Source organism: Stegostoma tigrinum, chromosome 16 (genome assembly GCF_030684315.1).
Source record: "Stegostoma tigrinum isolate sSteTig4 chromosome 16, sSteTig4.hap1, whole genome shotgun sequence".
Taxonomy (NCBI): Eukaryota; Metazoa; Chordata; class Chondrichthyes; order Orectolobiformes; family Stegostomatidae; genus Stegostoma; species Stegostoma tigrinum.
Genome location: NC_081369.1, coordinates 27,759,778 through 27,780,907, shown reverse-complemented (window position 1 = coordinate 27,780,907; position 21,130 = coordinate 27,759,778). Strand labels below are relative to the sequence as shown.

General features: G+C 41.1%; 1 protein-coding gene across 9 annotated transcripts in view; it reads left to right on the top strand.

Annotated features, from left to right (window-relative positions):
- The window catches only part of adcy7 (adenylate cyclase 7), a 169,122-nt gene that overhangs the window by 116,289 nt on the left and 31,703 nt on the right, over positions 1-21,130 (top strand). For all 9 annotated transcript variants that reach the window (XM_048546405.2, XM_048546406.2, XM_048546407.2 and 6 more), the window contains 7 exons: positions 2,509-2,620; positions 4,226-4,353; positions 5,638-5,796; positions 6,587-6,719; positions 13,134-13,325; positions 13,428-13,471; positions 19,162-19,242. In XM_048546405.2, coding sequence (XP_048402362.2) covers positions 2,509-2,620; positions 4,226-4,353; positions 5,638-5,796; positions 6,587-6,719; positions 13,134-13,325; positions 13,428-13,471; positions 19,162-19,242 — 849 coding nt within the window. The remainder of the gene's footprint in view (positions 1-2,508; positions 2,621-4,225; positions 4,354-5,637; positions 5,797-6,586; positions 6,720-13,133; positions 13,326-13,427; positions 13,472-19,161; positions 19,243-21,130) is intronic.

Here is a 21,130-nt window from a genome sequence, read left to right as displayed (position 1 = left end):
GAAGTGGATGAACTGTTCAACCTCCTCGTGGGAGCATGAGGCGGTACCGATACAGTCATCGATATAATGGAGGAAGAGGCAGGGGATGCGGCCAATGTAGCTTCAGCTTCACTGTTCCACATAACCTACAAAGAGGCAGGCGTAGCTTGGGCCCATGCGGGTACCCATGGCCAACCCCTTTGTCTGTAGGAAGTGGGAGGAATTGAAGGAGTAGTTGTTGAGGGTGAGGACGAGTTCGGCTACGTGAATGAGGGTGTCAGTGGAGGGGGACTGGTCAGGCCCGCAGGACAGGAAGAAGCGGAGAGCCTTTAGGCCATCTGCATGGGGAATACAGGTGTGTAGGGACTGGATGTCCCTGGTGAAAATGAGGTGTTGGGGACCAGGGAATTGGAAGTTCTGGAGGAGGTGGAGGGCGTGGTTGGTTTCACAGATGTAGCTGGGCGTTTCCTGGACCAAGGGGGAGAAAATGGAGCCGAGATAAGTGGAGATCAGTTCTGTGGGGCAGGAGCAGGCGGAGGCAATGGATCAACCAGGGCAGAGATAATGGGAACTGCAGATGCTGGAGATTCCAAGATAATAAAATGTGGGAGCAGATGCGGCGGAGGCGGAGGAATTGGGAATAGGGCAAGTCCCCGTGAGCGGGACAGGGCGGCGGGGGCCAGTCCCCGTGAGCGGGACAGGGCGGCGGGGGCCAGTCCCCGTGAGCGGGACAGGGCGGCGGGGGCCAGTCCCCGTGAGCGGGTCAGGGCGGCGGGGGCCAGTCCCCGTGAGCGGGTCAGGTCGGCGGCGGCCAGTCCCCGTGAGCGGGTCAGGGCGGCGGGGGCAAATAGATGTCAGCGGGACCGGGAGGCGGGGGCCAGTCCCCGTGAGCGGGACCGGGATGCACCGACTCCCACAGCTACCTAGAATACACCTCCTCCCACCCACCCTCCTGCAAAAATTCCATCCCCTATTCCCAATTCCTTCGCCTCCGCCGCATCTGCTCCCACGACAAGACATTCCACTCCCGCACATCCCAGATGTCCAAGTTCTTTAAGGACCGCAACTTTCCCCCCACGGTGATCGAGAACGCCCTTGACCGCGTCTCCCGCATTTCCCGCGACACATCCCTCACACCCCGCCCCCGCCACAACCGCCCCAAGAGGATCCCCCTCGTTCTCACACACCACCCTACCAACCTCCGGATACAACGCATTATCCTCCGACACTTCCGCCATTTACAATCCGACCCCACCACCCAAGACATTTTTCCATCCCCTCCCCTGTCTGCTTTCCGGAGAGACCACTCTCTCCGTGACTCCCTTGTTCGCTCCACACTGCCCTCCAACCCCACCACACCCGGCACCTTCCCCTGCAACCGCAGGAAATGCTACACTTGTCCCCACATCTCCTCCCTCACCCCCATCCCAGGCCCCAAGATGACATTCCACATCAAGCAGAGGTTCACCTGCATATCTGCCAATGTGGTATACTGCATCCACTGTACCCGGTGCGGCTTCCTCTACATTGGGGAAACCAAGCGGAGGCTTGGGGACCGCTTTGCAGAACACCTCCGCTCAGTTCGCAAAAAACAACTGCACCTCCCAGTCGCAAACCATTTCCACTCCCCCTCCCATTCTCTTGATGACATGTCCATCATGGACCTCCTGCACTGCCACAATGATGCCACCCGAAGGTTGCAGGAACAGCAACTCATATTCCGCCTGGGAACCCTGCAGCCATATGGTATCAATGTGGACTTCACCAGTTTCAAAATCTCCCCTTCCCCTACTGCATCCCTCAACCAGCCCAGTTCGTCCCCTCCCCCCACTGCACCACACAACCAGCCCAGCTCTTCCCCCCCACCCACCGCATCCCAAAACCAGTCCAACCTGTCTCTGCCTCCCTAACCGGTTCTTCCTCTCACCCATCCCTTCCTCCCACCCCAAGCCGCACCCCCCGCTACCTACTAACCTCATCCCACCTCCTTGACCTGTCCGTCTTCCCTGGACTGACCTATCCCCTCCCTACCTCCCCACCTACACTCTCTCCACCTATCTTCTTTACTCTCCATCTTCGGTCCGCCTCCCCCTCTCTCCCTATTTATTCCAGTTCCCTCCCCCCATCCCCCTCTCTGATGAAGGGTCTAGGCCCGAAACGTCAGCTTTTGTGCTCCTGAGATGCTGCTTGGCCTGCTGTGTTCGTCCAGCCTCACATTTTACGATCAACCAGGGCAGTCAGGTTTGTGGATTTCGGGAAGGAGATAGAAACGATTTACTGGGGAGATGCTTGTTTTGAATATTTTACAATTAGCACCTGAAAATGTCCAAAAGCTTTCCAGAAATTGGGTTTGGTATTCCCTTGTGACAATCCAATCAGGCACAGTCCAGGAATTGCTTTGTTATTGAGATAGAAAAAGCACGACTCACTTCTCTCCCTTCCTAGATCTTATTTCCTCAATTTTAAACAATGGCAACATTTATTTAACTGCAGATCTTATTTTTACAAGTATTCCTTTGTTGTTAACAGCATATTGTATGCAGATATTGTGGGCTTTACTCGTCTGGCTAGTGACTGCTCACCCAAAGAACTTGTTGTCATGCTGAATGAACTGTTTGGGAAGTTTGACCAGATTGCTAAGGTAGGCATTTGTGCATAACTGAAACCGTTTTGGCTCCTTCTCATTCATACAGAAGCAAAACACTGTAGATGCGAGAAAGAAAACAGAAAATTGCTGGAAATAGGTAACCAATCTGATAGCATCTCTGAAGGGGGGAAGAGATAAGGTTTGTGTTGATGACCTTTTGTATTTCCAATATTATTGTGTTTACAATCAGGCCTGAAATTATAATTACAGTTTTGAACTAAATTAGTGAGTTAAGTGGTGCTTCAGAATGGACAAAATGTTTTCTTCTGATGTGGGGGTGCGAGTAGGGAAGGAGGTGTTGCATAGGATGTGCAGGTATGGGGGAGAAATAGAAGCCTGATATCATTTCAGATTTTGTATTTTAACATTTGCAAAGATTGCACAACGTGGGCTTGCATCTTGTATCTGATAATATCGGGTGATAGACAAATGGCTCCCATACATATATTCATGACATTCCATTTTATCCAATGTCTCAAGTTTATTCCCTTCCCCAGTGGACCAGTTTTCATTCTCTGAGCTAAGCAGATGAGCAAAATTTCAGAATCAGTTGCAGTCATGGTATGAATTAGCATTATCAGCCATCTAATGGCAGGACGACTACTGTAACCCATGCAGGCCTTGTCTATGCAAGGTAAAATCAGCCAAGATATCTGTATCTGCTTGCTATTCATTGCAGGCGTGTGGATGTTGACATGTCACCAAGAGAGGTTTTGATGCCCCGTATGATGTAGACACCTCTAATTTAGATTTAACGTTGAAAAATGGGTAAATGGTGAATGGCAAGCACCCATGAAGTTCTGCCGTTTTGAGGATCCTCCAGGCTGGGAGGAATGTCGATGAGGAATTAAAGTAATGATCATTTACACCAGTATATTTTGATCTTTAATGATCATTTCAGTATGAACATGATTGGTTGCTTGGTACATCAGTTAAACTGTCACACCCTTAAGAAATCAATTTACAATTCTCAGAATTGATGTAATAACTATTTAATATTCTACCTGATTACATACAAATCAATGTCTAATTTATTTGTATTCTAATGCAAATCTAGGCAAAACCAAAGGAAAATATCATCTTTCATTCCATAATATCTTGGCAATTTTTAATGATATTCATCTGCCTGCCACTGGAATGGACCAATCCAAATTTTAACTTGTTCAAATAAACATGGGGCAAAGACTCTGTCCAAAGCTGGCAGAGCAATTTTTACCTGTGCATGATAAATTCCAATTGCATTTTAAATAATTGTAAAATGAAACATTCAAATATGTTAAAACATTATTAGTATATGGTTGTGATGTCTGGCTCTATTATAAGTTATTAAAAGACCACAAGGCCTGTAGAAATTTGAACCACGAGCAGTTTATTTTGTCCTCACAGTTACACAGTAAAACCTAGACTGCACAGGTCACCTGACCTGCTCTCATAAAGGGACAGCATGTACCCCAACTACAAACGTTACAATGGTGATGTAATTATCATGTTTTGCAATAGAAAATGAGTTGAATGCAGTCCTTAGCGTAAATGATTTGTTGCATGATGCATTTTTCACTATAATATAAAAACAATATTTTCTTAACACTGATTTTTTAGGACAATGAATGCATGAGGATAAAAATATTGGGTGATTGCTATTACTGCGTCTCAGGTCTTCCTGTATCCTTACCAAAACATGCAAAGAACTGTGTGAAAATGGGGCTCGACATGTGTGAAGCTATTAAGTATGTATTAGTTTTTGTATGCAAAGCAGTTCAACCAATGTGGTATTGATTTTATTGTTTCTTTATCTTGGCTGTTCAATGATTCACATTTGATCATATTTGAATTTCCAGTAAAATGATTTTTATCTAATTTATTACATTGAACTAGGAAATGTCAAGCTGAATTTAAGGTATGTTTTATGCTACAGTGAAATTAATCTTGAACAGTATAATGAAATAGAAATAGCAAATCTCTCCGAAAAAATATAGTGTTGAGTAGGATTTGAATAATTGAAGTTAAGTTTGGATAATTTTAGCTTCCTCCATTATTCAATAAATACTAGTACATCAACCATTTGAATGTGCCAGCCAACAAGAGAAAGAGATCTTCATGTTTATTGAAAATTCCAACGTGGTTAATCTTCAGTTCTGTGTTTCCTATTGGCATCAGTAATATTCTGGCTGCGTTTCTGAGCCTGCTATCATTATAACCTGGATTCAGACTAGCCAACTCATTTCTCTTCGGGTCCTTACAGGCTGCAAGGAGGGGATTTTTTGTCTTTCACCCTTCCATCAGTCTGACCTGTTTGTAAAAGCAGGAAGGATGGTGTGGTAAAAACCAAAAGAACTGCAGATGCTGTAAATCAGGAGCAAAAACAAAGTTGCTGGAAAAGCTCAGCAGGTCTGGCAGCATCTGTGGAAGAGAAAACAGAGTTAACGTTTCGGGTCTGGTGACTCTTCCTCAGAACAGTTCCGAGGAAGGGTCACCGGACCCGAAACGTTAACTCGTTTTCTCCTCCACAGAGGATGGTGTGGTAACCTACTGCCTACGAAAGCAAAATCTCAAGATAATTTTGTACCTTCTACTTCACCAGCCTTATTTAAGGACCAAAGAATTTTTAATTGAAATTAAATTCAGATCTTCTCACCAGTAAAATTAATGCCAGAGCAGGGATGGATAATTTTGGAATTGATTCCTAATCCATTCTGTTCGTTTTTCTCTCAAATGGTTTCAGACTTAATCTGTTGCCAAATAGGTGCAAACAGTCAATACAGGTAACAACATTTTTACTCACTTATGCTGTTATAATTTTCCTTGTTTATATCGACCAACTTTTGCAAAAATGAACCAAAGATAAACCATGTTTCAATGGGGGAAGAATGCACTGTGTAAAGAATTGCAGTTGATTTTTGAGTAAATCTTTTAGCAGGACTAACTTCTCATGTAACTTCCATTTCTGGTCATGTACAATAATTTCGATTTAGCAACTAGAAATGCTATATATGCCTTTTTATCCTGTAAAGGCAAGTTCGGGATGCAACAGGAGTCGACATCAGTATGCGTGTTGGTGTTCATTCTGGGAATGTACTGTGTGGTGTCATTGGTCTTCGAAAGTGGCAGTATGATGTTTGGTCACATGATGTCACCCTAGCTAATCACATGGAATCTGGAGGAGTGCCAGGGTAAGATTTTGTTTTTGCTTTAATTGGACCCTGACACAAGCTACAATTTCAACAATATTCATAAATGAACAAAATTCATTCACGAAATTTGTCAGTTCACGAGAAGTGATTTAATTTGGGATTGTATGTGGGTGCGAGTTAAATACTGTGGAGTGGTGTATGACCAGTTCGCACAGAGGAACTCCATTGTTTTCAAGTCTCTCACTACCTTGACTTAGAAACATTTCACTATTCCTTGATTATCATGAAAGCAAAACTTCTTTCTAACAACTCTGTGGGAGTGCCATCATCACTTGTATTGCTGCAGGCTAAGAAGGCAACTCACCACCACGTTCTGATGGGCGATAAATGCTGGTCACATCTCATCGAATGAATTAATTCATTGACAATAACCTTCGCCAGTCTCTATTTCAAATGTTTATGGTCTGTGCCTTATCTTCAAAATTATTGGCAGTGAAGGAGCTGCAGTATTTTGAAAGTGATTTCATTTGTAACTTTCCTCCAAAGTAGAATAGATTTTGGCAATTGATGTTTTCAAGTGTGATACAAGTACAAACGCTTTCAGAACTGGTGGTTTGCAAAGATTATCAGTACAACTCTGGCGTAATTCATGAGCACTTTAGGGTGAAATCTAGCAGTTACAGTACATGTTTGTTGCTCATAAGCCACTGTTTCATTTATTTCTGAAATGTGTTAAATAAAGTAATTTTATTTTCTAGAACAAAATTGGTATGAGCAGTTAGTTTGTGTGCTTTGAAATGAAAATAGATTTATTGATTGTTTTGTTTAGACGTGTGCATATCACAGACGCTACACTGAACCACTTGCATAAAGCTTACGAAGTTGAAGAAGGAAATGGACACCAAAGAAATGCCTACCTCAATGAACTGAAGCTCAAAACATATTTGGTCATCGATCCAAGGGTGATTTATTTATACTAATTTAATTACTTACTTTGTTTTACTAATCTAAGGTTAATGATATGTAGAGTTCACCCGTAAACAAATGTTGCGTTCGTTACAGTATTTAAAATTGATTCAGTTATGTACAAAAACATTAGTAATCCAAAATGAAAATCTTGGGGACTACTTTGAAAATTTGCCACTGACATATTCTGCACTGGTCATCTACAGAACAGAGTTAACACTGTAAGTGGTTTTTGACTCTATCTAATCTTTTTGTATGTTGAGGTGTTTTCTTTAAATAATATGAGTATTTTTGCTTTGTTTTTATGTAAATAACGCTGAGTCAGCTTAAATGTAAAAATAAGAAAATTCCACTCAGCTTATCTTGTACATTACTGTTTCTATTTGAAGAATCTCTCAGAGCAAATGAGAAATGGCCGACCATAAATGTAGTTTGTATGTGTCTAGGATCATTTCTTGTACAGGATCTCGCTACTTGCTTTTTATGCTGTCTAACCTAGGTACCAAAAATTAAATGGGAATTTCCTGATCTATATCCTTCCACTTCTCTCAGCTTAACCCATGGACTCATTAGATTATACATGAATAATATGATAATGTCACTGTTGTCCAATTTTTCACCAACATTAACATGTAATATGAAGGAGTGAATTTTCTTTAAACATCTCCCTCTGTCTTTGATGTATTTTGATGTAACTTAAGTTTTCTGCGGTGTTATGATGAGCCTTATGAGTGGGAGAAACACAGATGAAGCTTTGAAATTCATGAGGTTGAGGATCATAAAGTACTGTAGAGATGTTAGTGCCCCGAATATGATTGTGATTTCAGATTTTGATATTGGTTGGCAAATTTCTTGTCTTTGAGTGGGTAGGGAGAGGTGTTAGATAAACACCACGGCCTGAATTTTAATCTTTGAATTGGAAATTGTGAGTCAGACTTGTCATTATCTTGCCTCCTTCCTGCCTGTACCCACCCAAGCTATTTCTAGCATTGAGTGATGAGATGGCCTGGATTTGGGATCATTGCCTCCTGATACAGATGGGAGGATGCTAAGTCGGGCAGGCTGGAAGGCTGACCTTTATTCACTGGGTATTGGCCTAGTTCTGTAATGGGTGTTAGATGTGTGAGGGCTGAAGTCACTATGATCCCTCCATTCCCCATTTGAATTTCCTTTGAAAACCCTTCATGCCAACTCACCCTGGCGTCCATTATATACAGAACTGTTGAGCCGTCTAATGTCATCCATTAAATGTACACAGAATTTCCAAATAACCAATCAGCAGTTCAAGATTTCCTTTGAGAAACCTCATTCTTTGAAACAGTCAACCAAAGCAAAGTTTGCAGCCCGTTTAACAACCCCTGCTGAAGTGAAAGTATTATGGGATCTGCAGCTCTGCCAAGCATTCCTAATCAGCTTCCAGAACGTAGCACTGTCAAAAAACAAGGCCTTTAGAGATTAATACATTAAAATATTTTGAATTATAGGGGAAGATAGCCACCGGATCCACTGCTTCAAATGGATGAACAGATGATTGGATATTCTGTCAAAGAAAACACTAAATCACAAAGGAAGTCAATACATTAAGATCTGAATCTTGAAACTCTTAAATGCAGAAGAACTTTTTATTTGTTGCCTACAATTTCTAACACATCTGAACACATTCTTAATTCTGGTCATTATAATGGTCACTTACTTTTTAAAAGCCAACCCCTTGTCATCAATCAATATTAAAAACATCTTTAACTGATACACACCTTTAAGTTGTAACATATGAAGTTTCCATACTTTTTGATGATCTTATCTGTCAAAAGATTCTCAGTTAAGGACTAATCTTCCATCATGGTTCTGAACTTCTACAGTACTGTGAACCACATCTCTCAAGAAAATGGGCCCAATACTGGAGAAATAGTGTGAACTCTACAATGCCCATCCCTGCAATGAAGTTGGCAAAGTCATTATTGCTGTGCGTGGGCTTCCTATCTTCACTGTGCTCTCAGGTCTATAGAATTTCCACACACTGGGAATAGAGGCAGGAGTTTCAGAATCAGGTCCTGACATAGGTGGATGCATGAAAAACCTGTCCCAAGTGTTTGAGCTGATGAGGTTTATGAACGCTGAGTTAATTGGTATGCAGCACATACCTGAAATGTAGCAGAGAATGAGGTCCATGTAAGCTTCAATAATTCAGCAAGCCCCTTTATCTGTTTTGCAGTGTGTCTTCAATATTCAGACGTTGAGTTTGGAAATTCTTATGATAGCCACCCGAGTGCAAAGCCTGTACTTTATATCTCTTCCCAAATTTGAGTTTGGAGTTGTGTATTCACTTTGATCAGTAAAGCATAATGAAAGCATTTTTGATAACTTTATACTTACTGTTTTTTGTTGATATCTTTTCTCTACTAGAAAAGATGTACAAATTGTTGGTATTCAGCAATGTCAGTGCAGATGAACGAGTGACAAATATATATTTCTTTAAGAAGTAGTTGAAACTATGAATTATTAGTCTGGTGGTGAAGACTGGCTTCTGTTTTAGGACAGTACTGTACTTTTTATAAAGTCAGTGTGTGTGGGATGTTCTTTTCTGCACTGACCTTTGCGGTATCTGCACAGCTTTTGACAGTCTTGGTTAGATATTGAACACACAAACATCATCCAGAGAATTGAAGTAGCTAACTTGTGGCTGCTTGGCTGTACAATGGAAAATTTAACTTAATGAATTTGTGCCTCAAAATGCTTGTGTGTAGCTATATTACACATTGTTTTTGATGTGTAAGTGAAATAAATACAGGTTTGGATTTTCTGGTTAAAATCCTTTAAACGGTAATGTCTTGACTAAATCTTTGTGGAAACAGTTCCACTAAGTTCATTCCCACCTCTGTGATATAAAAAGAAATCCCAAACCAGGAGTTTGGAATTTTGGATTTTAAAAAAACAAATATGTAATTAGCAAGTAAAGAGGAACTCAAGGCAACCTGGAATGAAGTTTCATCTCCATTTTCATTCTCTCTGCTGTTAAATTTGGTATTAGACTGGTAAGGTTGTTTTTGATCAGCATGGACACAACAGCTGATGGCCTTTTTCTGTGCAGTAGATCTCTGACTCTAAATTTCTCACTCAAAGGTTTGGATGTTTGCTGAGTGATGAATTCTGTCGTGTTTGCAGTAGAAGTATGATTGGGGTTGAAGTTAACTGAACCCATGGTTTGTGGGCCTTTGAGGGGGATGGGATATGGAAATTGTAAATCACACTGCGTGAATCTAACTAGTAAATCACTGTTGAGCTGATTGGTAACAGTTTCCCAGGTTTGAACACCTCAGTTGCCACTCTGTCGCCACCAACCTGTCCATCTGGGAGCGACCACAGGCAGATTTAGATACAGATAGAATGAATACATCAATGGTCATCTTTTTTTAAAAAAAGGCGCATGTGAAAGTCCTAAACCATAATAGTAGAAGAAGCTGCAGGTAGCTAGTTTATCTGTTAAAAACTGTATATCTGCAGGTCAGTGCAATGTGCTTTCCTCAATGTCCATTCTAAAAAAAAGGGTATTATAGAACACTATTGTCCGATACACCAAATTGCTTTGATCAGACACAGCCCAAAATCTTGCCAAGTGTTTGGTTGCATTATTTGTCTTCGGAGGTTAGTGAACTTTGTGTAGTTTGTGACTTACTGTTATTGGGTGGAAGGAGGGATGGTTTTGTAAGCTTTCCTTTCAGCTTTGGGTCCTGAGCTCAAATACAGCTTGGACTGGCTAGCCTCATCCATCTAGCAACAAAGATCCTGTATTAAATAAATTTGGGTAGTCTAAATCTGCTTTCCGATCCTAGTTCGGAAGCCATGTTTCAAGGTGTCACAAAATGACAGCTAACATTGGGAGTAGTTCAAAAGTGGAATATTGCACTGATAGACTAGGATATTGCTGTTGTAAGCTTGAGGTGGAGGAAATCTGTGGTATAGTGTAAAGGGAGCTTTTAACATGCATCTCTCTGTGTCATTTATGACCAGGGAGTGCCTGAAATGGAAAGTGTTTAATTCTGGAGCAGTAGCATCAATTACCTCGGTAAATCCAAAATGAACAAAATCAGTTTATCAAAGGTACATGTCGTGCTAATGTGGGAAGATGTATTATGTCAGTACCACTGTGACTAGGATTTTAATTTGTAGCTAGAGCCATTTCAAAGGTAGTTCTATAATTTGTAGTTACATTTACAGCTGGCGACCAGCATTCAATTGCAGTGTTAGTGGGAAAGCCTACAGCAGGAGATGGTGCAATCCGTAAGCAAAGGTAGCTTGTAATGATGGCTAAGTACAAATACTGCAGAAATAAAAGTCAACTATGAAGAAGACGACAGTGGCTAAAATGATTAAAACAGTTATTACTATGTTGATCTAAAATGTGAGCTGATTGCCTAAATCTGTAAATGAAGTTGGTCAGGATTTGAACTGTGATTTAAAAGAATAGTGGCAGCAAAACAAACATTGAAGGTTGCATTTACACTGGAGCTGGTGGGTAGTTGAATTATAGTGATATTAAAGTCCCAGGATACGTTTCATCAAGGTCAGACCTGACATTGTAGAATAATGTTTGGTCTTGCATAGCTTTGGTTGGGACCATATTGAAAGAAGTAGTGTGCTCACTTGGGGCTGCCCGATTAAATGTTTAGACAGTTTGAATAATGCAGCCCTGTGTTTTATAATATTTATGTTTTGAGCACTGGTTGGTGATGGAAAGCTGTTCTGCCTGTACGCTTAACCACTGATGTACGGAAGGATTGTTCCTCTAAGTTCTGCCTGTTTGCCACTAACACCACAACTATTTGCCAGAAAGTTGTAGCTGTAGTATAACTGTATTGTCAAAGCATGCAAAACTGCACAAGCACTTCATTGATGGTTTAGCAAGTTAGAATTTGCTAAGATGATTAAATGCGCCTACAGTTTAACAGGAGTTATATTGGTGTGAAGCCTGGTCCTTGCATGTCGCAGTAACTGGAAAGTTAAGTGGATATAATGCTGTTTGCTCTCTGTCTACTGAATGCAACCAATGGGGGGAGGAGAGAGAGAAAAATTACAATCTGCTCAGATTGTTGATTCCAAGGAGAGTTCAGAAACAATCCACATATTTGACAATGTTGCTCCCCCTAAGCATGCTAGTCAGCTTCAAAATACATGGGGTTAGTGGGTGAATCTGTCCCAAAGTCTCCCTAAATCTCCCAGGAATTTCCACAAAGGGAAAAGTCACCCAGCCATCTTTAGAATGGAAGGAACCAGTACAGAGCTGCTGTTCCAATCACGTGGGGGTTCCTTCCTGCGCTTGTAGTGAGAGGTTTACAAAAGGAGTAACCTGTGATTGGAGAAGCTACAAGCCGGGTAAGCACGTATAGTTTTGAAGGAATTGCAAGTGTTCTACCTGCCAGACATTGAGGCGAGGAGGTTGAGAGGATGGAAGACTGGAGGTCGGGAGCTGGCCACAGTTTTTCCTGAATTTATGTGAGGGGGCATTATATATGCCAAAATGTGGCTATCTATCTGCAGGTCAGGGAGACTGGGTGAGGGGGAATTATTTGCTAGAAGCTGAGGAGAATGCAAGCACGGTGGGGAGACTATGGGAATGGCTTTGGGATGGGGCAATGGGTGGCTTAGAGAGTGACTGGCTGGAAGGGGAGGTTGAGAGAGGCTGCATGGGAGGAAGCAAAAGGGATGCTGCAAGGGAAGAGGGAGTTGGACTGCATATGGTGGGGCTAGAGTGAAAAGGTGGCTGGAGAGAGATAGACCCTGCATGGGGAAGAGAGAGAAAGGTTACAGAGGAGATCACAAACAGAAGGAAGCATCCACAGAGTAGGAGAGAGGGGGATGCTTTAATGGAATGAAAGAGAGAAGCGAGGCTGCAAGGGGCTGGGAAATTGGAGGGAGGATGCATTGGGAGGAGGAGATGATATCCATTATTAGATAGAAGAATTGATCGTTAACTTATTTTTAATATCTTGTGCCAATATAAATGCTGTGTCTGAGAAATTAATGTTTTCCTTGTGTGTTGTGACTTTAGCTTCAATGGGCAGTAGCTAACTATTGAGGATGTTGATGAATTCTTCTAATTCTGTTTCTGAGAGTCCAAGTACCCGAAACAAGTACAGAAGATACCGTTACTGCTTGAGACCTTCCCTTCATAAACGACTTAGTAAAAATGAAGAAAGAGGCCCTGAAAATCAGAAGGGTAGCTCTTGAGGAAATCTCAAGCAGAGCCCTTGGAAAATTTTTAAAAATTGCTTTGTGCCTTATGCTCTGTTACGAGTACAGCGGCTTTATTTGTTACATGTTCGAAAGTGCATATAACGTTTTGAATGCTGTCATTGTTTTCATACTTTAATTTTGGTACTTAAAATTGAATTACAATGATATGTTGTTAACAGACCAAACAACAAAGCCTGAAGACTCGGCATTTACCAAAGCCAAGACAAGGTAATGATGGGCTGAAAATGAGGGCATCGGTCCGTATGACACGATATTTGGAGTCGTGGGGTGCAGCGAAACCTTTTGCACATCTTCAGCAACGGGAAGGTATGAGCAGTGAAATGTCAGCACCCAATGGAAAGATCAGGAAGGTAAGTGGCTGGAATATGCTCTAGACAAAAGCAGTCTATGTACGTTTTGCTTTCGAAATTGATGAATACATTCTCAAATTTTTATTTCTCTTTCCTGTCCAGGAAATTCCCATGCATTCTCTCCGACTTCATCGAACGTTAGATAGGTGGGTTTTCAATCAGCTGCAGAGCTACAGAGCTACAGAATTGTGTACAGCTTATGTGCTGCATGCTTTCATGCAGTTGTAATTTAAAAGCCCTCGGACAAGCTAATGTTGCTTTGCTCTTCAGCAAAAGTTGTCAATTAATCTCCTATTTGGGCTGTCTTTATTTTGGCTTGAAACTGTTGTCTCATGCTAGGGCATGATTTCTTGAACTGAAAGCTGAGATGGTTATTATTGGATGTTTATTTAACCTCAAACTGCATTCCAGTTAAGCTGGATCTGATAGGAGCAATCTTGCACCGGCTTAGTCTGTGATGATAGAATAGTGGAAGTGGGAACAAATACATAATTTGTGTTCCCAACTCCAAGGGCAATGTGCAATCTTCATCGCTTGCTGCCGCACCAAAATCTGCTGTTTCCCTGTTAAAAATGTTAATGTTAAAATTCCTAAGATTTACATCACGATTTCATGAGGTGTGATCTATCTTGTATACCAAAAATACCTCCACTTCATCCCTGCTATGTACAGAGTTATCTGATCACAGTGGGGCAATGATGATTTTGCAGTCATTGGCGAACAGGCAGCTCCAACTTTTCATTACATGTACACTTGCCTGCAGACTTTCTTTGGGCATTTGCACTGGATTTTTCAGTGATTGTATGTTCAGAATTAATGTGGTACCTCCACTGTGATGTTGGGAACCCTGGGAGCAGGCCAAACAACATTATATCTCCTTAATCAGTCACTGTGAAGAATCTTTACTGAGAGACCGTGAGATGAATGGCCGTGTCCCATGGGTTCAAGTTGAGAAAATAACCCATTGGTTTACCTCCCTGTGGTGTTCCCACCTCCAAGTAATCTTGCCAGAGCTGGGGTGTAGAGGACAATTAAGTGGTCCCCTCAGCAGTTGGTGATGCCTCTGTGTTCTTGCCTTAGTTGGATGATTCCTTCACCTTCCCCGCTGCCCTCTTTCTGTCCTCTGTTGCGTTTGACAGGCCTCCTGGCAATGAGGCCAGTATAGCTTCATGTAACTTCCATGCTCTGAGTCACAAGGATCAGAAAGCTACAAACTATCCTGCGGCTTGGTTCCTCCAAACCTTGCTGAATTGTTCTTTGGGGCACCCTGTTTTGAGTATGACGTGTCCGCCTGTTATCTTTGCATTTCCACATATTGCCCACTGGCAGATTGTGTTAATTAAACTGAAGTTCAATAATGTTTGCTCTCCATTTACTGTTGCCCAGCACAATGAGGTAAATGCATTTTATTTGTGCATTCAATTAGATATGCACACTGCTCCCTCTACAGTCAGAAGTATACAGTGGTAGCAAAACAGTGCAATAGCAAATCTTAGCTGAGCTATGTTGTTGCCAGGCAGGTAAGACCTAATAGAAGCAAGAAATTTGAGGTTTCACTTATCAAACTTGTGTTCAGAACTGAAATGTTATGAAGGAACAACATTTCGTAAAGAACAGACAAGGGAAAACAGGCACATATGCATCTTCCCACGTACGCACATGTCTATATTTTCTCATGTTTAAGGCCTTATGCAAAATATGGGCTTATTTCCTTTTTAAAATTAGTCAGCAATGAGGAGGGGAAACGTTTGGCTTGTCTTGCTCATGAGACCTGAGTAAATCCTGAACTATCAATAAAAGGTTAGTTAGGAATTTTTTTTAAAGCAGTGACCAACTGATGTGGAGCCCCGAGGAACAGCAGTGCTTTCATACTCCATTGCATTGCTATTGGCTCTTCTGCATAGCTTGCTCCAACTCTCCAGCAGGCTAGCACTGGACAGTGTCACATCGGCTGAGGTTACCGTGAAGGACACTCCTTCTCAATCTCTTGCCTGAGACATGTTGACCCTCATATTAAAACACCACCAGTTGTCTCTCTCTAATGAGAGATAAGCCCTATGACCACCTGGGAGCTTTATCTACACATCGCAGTTTTCTCCTGTGTATTTGTTTTCCCAGTATTTTATGCTTCTACACATACAATTCACCTATGTTATCTTTCAGTTCTGAGAAAATGTTTTATAATTGGCAAGTCAACGAGTAATTCCTTGTTCGTTCTACCCAATCTGTTGAGTACCTGCAGCCTTTTACTCTCCTTGGTTAACAATTTGATTAGTTCAGTAGTTATTGGAGCTTCAGTGCAATTTATTTGCCCTCCTCTTGCTAAAACAATGCAGTGGTGCTGCTGCCAAACCTTAGTGCTATACTAATGCCACTAACATTTCGCACGAGTATTGTACCTTCAGTAGTATCGCCAGAGTAAGCTATTCAGATTCACTGAATTCACAGCTGAGGACAGCTATTTTACTGGGTCTGTCTGATAATCAATTCAGTTGACCATAGTTGGTTTGCTTTGTTGTTGCTGCTTATGTAAAATTGCTTGTTGGGACCCATAATTATCAAGCATTATTTAATGCCACCTTTTACAAATATGTTTCCAGAATGGTTCTGGAATCCTTATGTTTATTTATCTTCAGTTGATCATTTTCTGACGTGCTTTCTGTACATAAGTATGCCTAGTTCTTGCATTGTACCAATTGCTTCGGTAAAGCACTCATTTTCAAGCTACTTCAATTACATCTTTGTTTTAATTGCTTTATTACTTGTTATAACTTTTAACAGTATAAAGTATAGTCTATTAACAGGATTTTTTAAAAAAATGAATTAATAACATCTAACAAAGTGATGCAAATTGCCAGTTGTTATAGTTGGCTAACAATTCGTAGCAATCTTTGCTTTTGAGTCATAAGATTCCAGACTCAGATTCACTCAAGCACTTGTGGATAAAAGATGAGACTGACATTCTGATGTTGGACTGTTGGAGATGCTGTCTTTCAGATGAAGTATTAAACTGTGAATGTAAAAGATCCCATGGCACTGTTTTGAAGATGAACAGGAGTTTTATTCAGTGTCCTGGCCAATGTTTATCCCTCAATCAGCATCACAAGAGTACAGTTTACTTGGTCATTATCAGATTGTTGCTTGTTTGAATTTGCTTTGTGCAGAATTGGCCGCTGCACATTCTACACCGTAGGAAGTAACTTGTCAAAATGCTTCAATGGCTACAAAGTCTTCTGTGATGTCATTTGACCATGAAAAGCACTGCATAACTGAAAGAATGAATTTCTTGCCAGTGATTGAGATTTTACACTAACTGGTACTGCTACACAAGTTTCTGCTGTCTGGTTTTATCTTCCATAGCTTGTTTTGAGAATATTTGCGACTTTCATCAGTGTACATAAATATATAATGCCAAATCAGTTCTGTCAATGCACTTTCTTAAAATTGAAAGTTATTTCATTTTAAAATTCTTCTGTCATAACTGGTGGTAAAGAGGAGGCTTTTAGAAGTGTGATATCAAGAGTCCAGGGTGAAGGCAAAAGCTGGCAGGTTTAGGAAATCCTGGTTGATGAGGGATATCGAGCCTCTGATCAGGTAAATGAAGGTGGTATACTTTGGGTTTAAGCTATCGGACTCAAGTGAATCCCTAGATGACTATAAAAGGTGTTGGAGCATACTTAAGAGGGAAATCATAAGAGGCAAAAGAGTGTGTGAGGTGGATCTGGCAGATCAGGTTAAAGATAATCCCAAGATTTTCTACAGCTATATTAAGCATAACAGAGTGGTTAGAGAGAGAGTAGGTCCATTAAAGAACTGCACGGCCATCTTTGTGTGGAACCACGGGAGATGGGGGAGATTATTAATGAACATTTCTCCACAGTGTTTACTGAGGAGAGAATCATGGATGCTGAGGAAATGAAGGAAACAGATAGAGATGTTTTAGACCACAGACACATGACCAGAGAGGAGGTGTTTGCATTAAGGTGGATACATCCCCTGGGCCTGTTCACGTCCATCTTTGGATATGGTGGGAGGCTAGGGAAGAAATTGCAGAGACCCTTGCAGAGATTCTTGCTTCAACTTTAACTTCTGGTGAGATTCCAGCAGACTGGAACGTGGATAATGTTGTTCCATTGTTTAAGAAAGGCATCAAAGACAAGCCAGGGAACTACAGCCCAGTGAGCCTGACATCAATAGGCTTGAAGAACACAGCAAGCCAGGCAATACCCAAAACGTTGACTGCTCCTTTCCTCCAGATGCTGCCTGGCTTGCTGTGTTCTTCCAGCATCTATGTTTTTTTGTCTCTAGCCTGACATCAGCGATAGGCAAGTTATTGGAGAGGATACTGAGGGACTGGAGCAACCAACATTTGGATAGTCAAGATCAGATTAGGGATAGTCTGCATGGATTTGTGCAGGGGAAGTCATGTCTGACAAATCTTTTAGTTTTTTGAAGAGGGGAAACAAGAGGATAGATGAGGGTAGGGCAGTGGATGTTGTTTATATGGACTTTAATGAGGCCTTTGGTAAGGTCCTGCTTGGCAGGGTAGTAATGAAAGTTAGGTCACATGGAATCCAGGGAGAGCTAGTCAATTGGATTCAAAATTGGCTCAATGGTAGGAAGCAGAAGGATGATAGTTGAAAGTTGTTTCCTAGACTGGAGCCCTGTGACTGGTAGTGTGCCACAGGGTCGGTGCTGGGACTTTTATTATTTGTTATTTACATAACTGATTTGGATGTGAATGTACAAGGCATGATTATTAAGTTTGTGGATGATACAACATTTGGAGGTATTATTAATAATGAAGAAGGTTATCAAAAATTACAGAGGGATCTTGATCAGATGGGGAAGTGGGCTGAGGATTGGCAAATGCAATTCAATACAGATAAGTGTGAAGTGTTGCACTTTGGAAAGCCAAATCAAGGTTGGACTTATACAGTAAATGGTAAGGTCCTGAGGAGTGTTGTGGAATAGAGGGACCTCGGAGAACAACAACATAGTTCATTGAAAGCAGTGCCACAGGTAGACAGGGTGGTGAAGAAGGCATTTAACATGCTGGCCTCCATTGGTCAAGACATTGAGTTTAGGAGTTGGGACGTTATGTTACAATTGTATAAGTCCATTAGTGAAGCTGCCCTTGGAATATTATATACAGCTTTGGTCTCCCTGTTATAGGAAAGACAAAGTAAACTGGAAATTGTGAAGAAGATCTATTTGGATGTTGCCAGGACTAATAGGCCTGAGTTACAGGGAGAGGTAGGCCAGGATAGGACTTTATTCCCTGTAATGTAGGAGAATGAGGGCTGACCTATATTGAGGTGTACAAAATAATGAGGAGCATAGACAGGATGAATACATGTAGTCTTTTTCACAGGGATGGGGAATTGAAAACGAGTGGGCATAGGTGTAAGGTGAGAGGGGAAAGATTTAAGGAGGACCTGAGGGGCAACTTCTTCACACACAAAGTGGTATGTACATGGAACAGGCTGCCAGAGAAAGTGGTTGAGGCAGGTAGAACAGCAACATTTTAAAAAAAAATGGGGATAGGTACATGGATGAGAAGGGTTTGGAGGGATATGGACCAAATGCAGGCAAGTAGAACTAGCTGAGTGGGCACCATGGTCAGCATAGCCCAGTTTGGGTCAACGAGCCTGGTTCCATGCATTATTACTCTCTAAGTCTAAGTGGCTATAAGCTGACTGAAAGAACTTTGCACAAGTAGTTCTCCTATAGTTCAAAAAACTGAGTGTAGGGCCTTGCGTGCTTGTGAGAAATTGGGTACTGTCAGGTTGTAACTGTGATATACTGTATATAGTAACTCCATTTAACTCTCTAGAAACAAATCTCAAAAAAGAAGATTTGAAGAGGAACTGCATGATAAAATGATAACAACAATTGATGGGATAAATTCATACAGGTATGTAACGTTTAAATTTTCTCTCTTTTGACAATGCATTTTAGTAACTGTTAGGGTATTGAGATACTTGTAAGTAGCCACTTGAATGTAGAAAGGGTATTCCAGAATGAAACAAACATCCTATTTTATTTTGGAAGCTTTACAATAAAATGCTCTTCCTTGTATTGTTTGTACAGTCTAAGTTTTACATAGTATGAAAATTGTTTGCATGGTGCAGTAAAGCCACTGTGGCCCCAGATGACCATAGGATTGCTCTGTCATTAGAGAAAGAAAGTGCGAGCGAGAGAGAGACAATTGGTGGTAAGTTTTACCTGTGGGTCACCATGCCTTGGGGCAGTATTGAGAAGGTGGGGCGTTTGCGGTAATCTAGCCGGTGTAGTAAGTGAAGCTATGCCGTTAGCATCACTCTGCATTTTCAGCCAACTGAGCTAACCAACACGACCAACACCAGGAAGGATGACATTTTAAATTCCAGGTAGATGCTGTTATTGATTTCGGAAATGAATTATTTCAACAAATTTGGGAGTGAAAACCAGAAAGGCAAATATTATCATGTCTGCGAGGCGATATACTCAATTGTCTGAGGTCATTGAGCTCAAAGTAGAATCAAACATAGTTGAAATGCCTTGGAGATAAGCCCATGCTATCATTTAGCAGAGCTCACAACTGAAGAATTACCACTTTGGTGAAGAAGCAATGGTATTACTTTCCACAATTAGTAGACATTTTGATGGGAATTAAATTGCAGAAAGATAAGCACAGCTTGAGGGCAATGTCAGAGACACATTTTTCTTCAAAAAATTTCCTTTCCAAGAGCGCTCTTGTCACAACATGGCAATGGGCAATGGGCTGTATGACAGAAAATTGCGGGTAAACTCTTTATAAGCTGTCAACACTGTCTAGATACAAGTTAGAGCACAGAAGAATAATTTTAAAGGAGAGAAATAAATGCCAAAATACCATGACAATTTTGAGAAGGGAAGAGAATTTGTTCATTAATTGCAAAAACAACTGATCTGCAGAAGTGCACAGAGCATGGTCAATTGATGTTTTAGATGTGCTTCAAAGTACTCTAATGAAATGTATATGGTACATATGAGTTTCCTATTTAAAAAGAATTTAGAATTTAAACCAATGGCATGGGAGGGTTTACTTTTATGAAGTTGTTTAAAAATTAAATAGATCAGTCTTTCGGGAGCCATTACGTTGAACCAGAATGTATCTCCTCTGGTGTTAATGCACGTTTGTTTATACATGGGGAGGAGAAGACATTGAATGAAATTAGCTTCAGGGTTCAGAATGATCAAGGATTGATTTTAACGTAGAAACACCTAGAGATTGAAAAGCTTTTGAGTCAGTGCAAAGGAGAGCTGTCTGAAGTCAGAAAGAAGAATACTTGCCTCAGAAAAAGTAAATTGTTCTGAGCAATTAAGGGAATAAACTATCTTCGGGAGTGAGTTTAGTTTGTGAATCTTTCAGGCTCAGAGTGTTTGGTCAGAGCTTTGTGGATTATTAAAAGTCTAGGGATACTTACAATCTCAGTTGTGAATATTCGAGAGAAAAGGCTTCACAGCTCACAGGAAACTGAGAAAATCAATTAAGGCAAGACTATAGATTTGATAGGGAAGAAATTTCTGTGGATTTTGAATAACTGTAAAGTGGTGGTGTTGGCAAGTATGTAGGATTTTGTTTAACCATGTGATTTGAAATCTCCAAACTGCTACATTTAACTTGATTTGGTTTGTTTTTTATAACTGTCTTGTAAAGATTCTCTGTTTTGTTGTTGAAATAATCCTAAGCCTTTTTGTGCTTATATTTCAGTGAAAGTCTGCTGCAAAAAAAACTATCAAGCCAGATTTCATTTTAATATTTGACTTGTCCAGTAGCA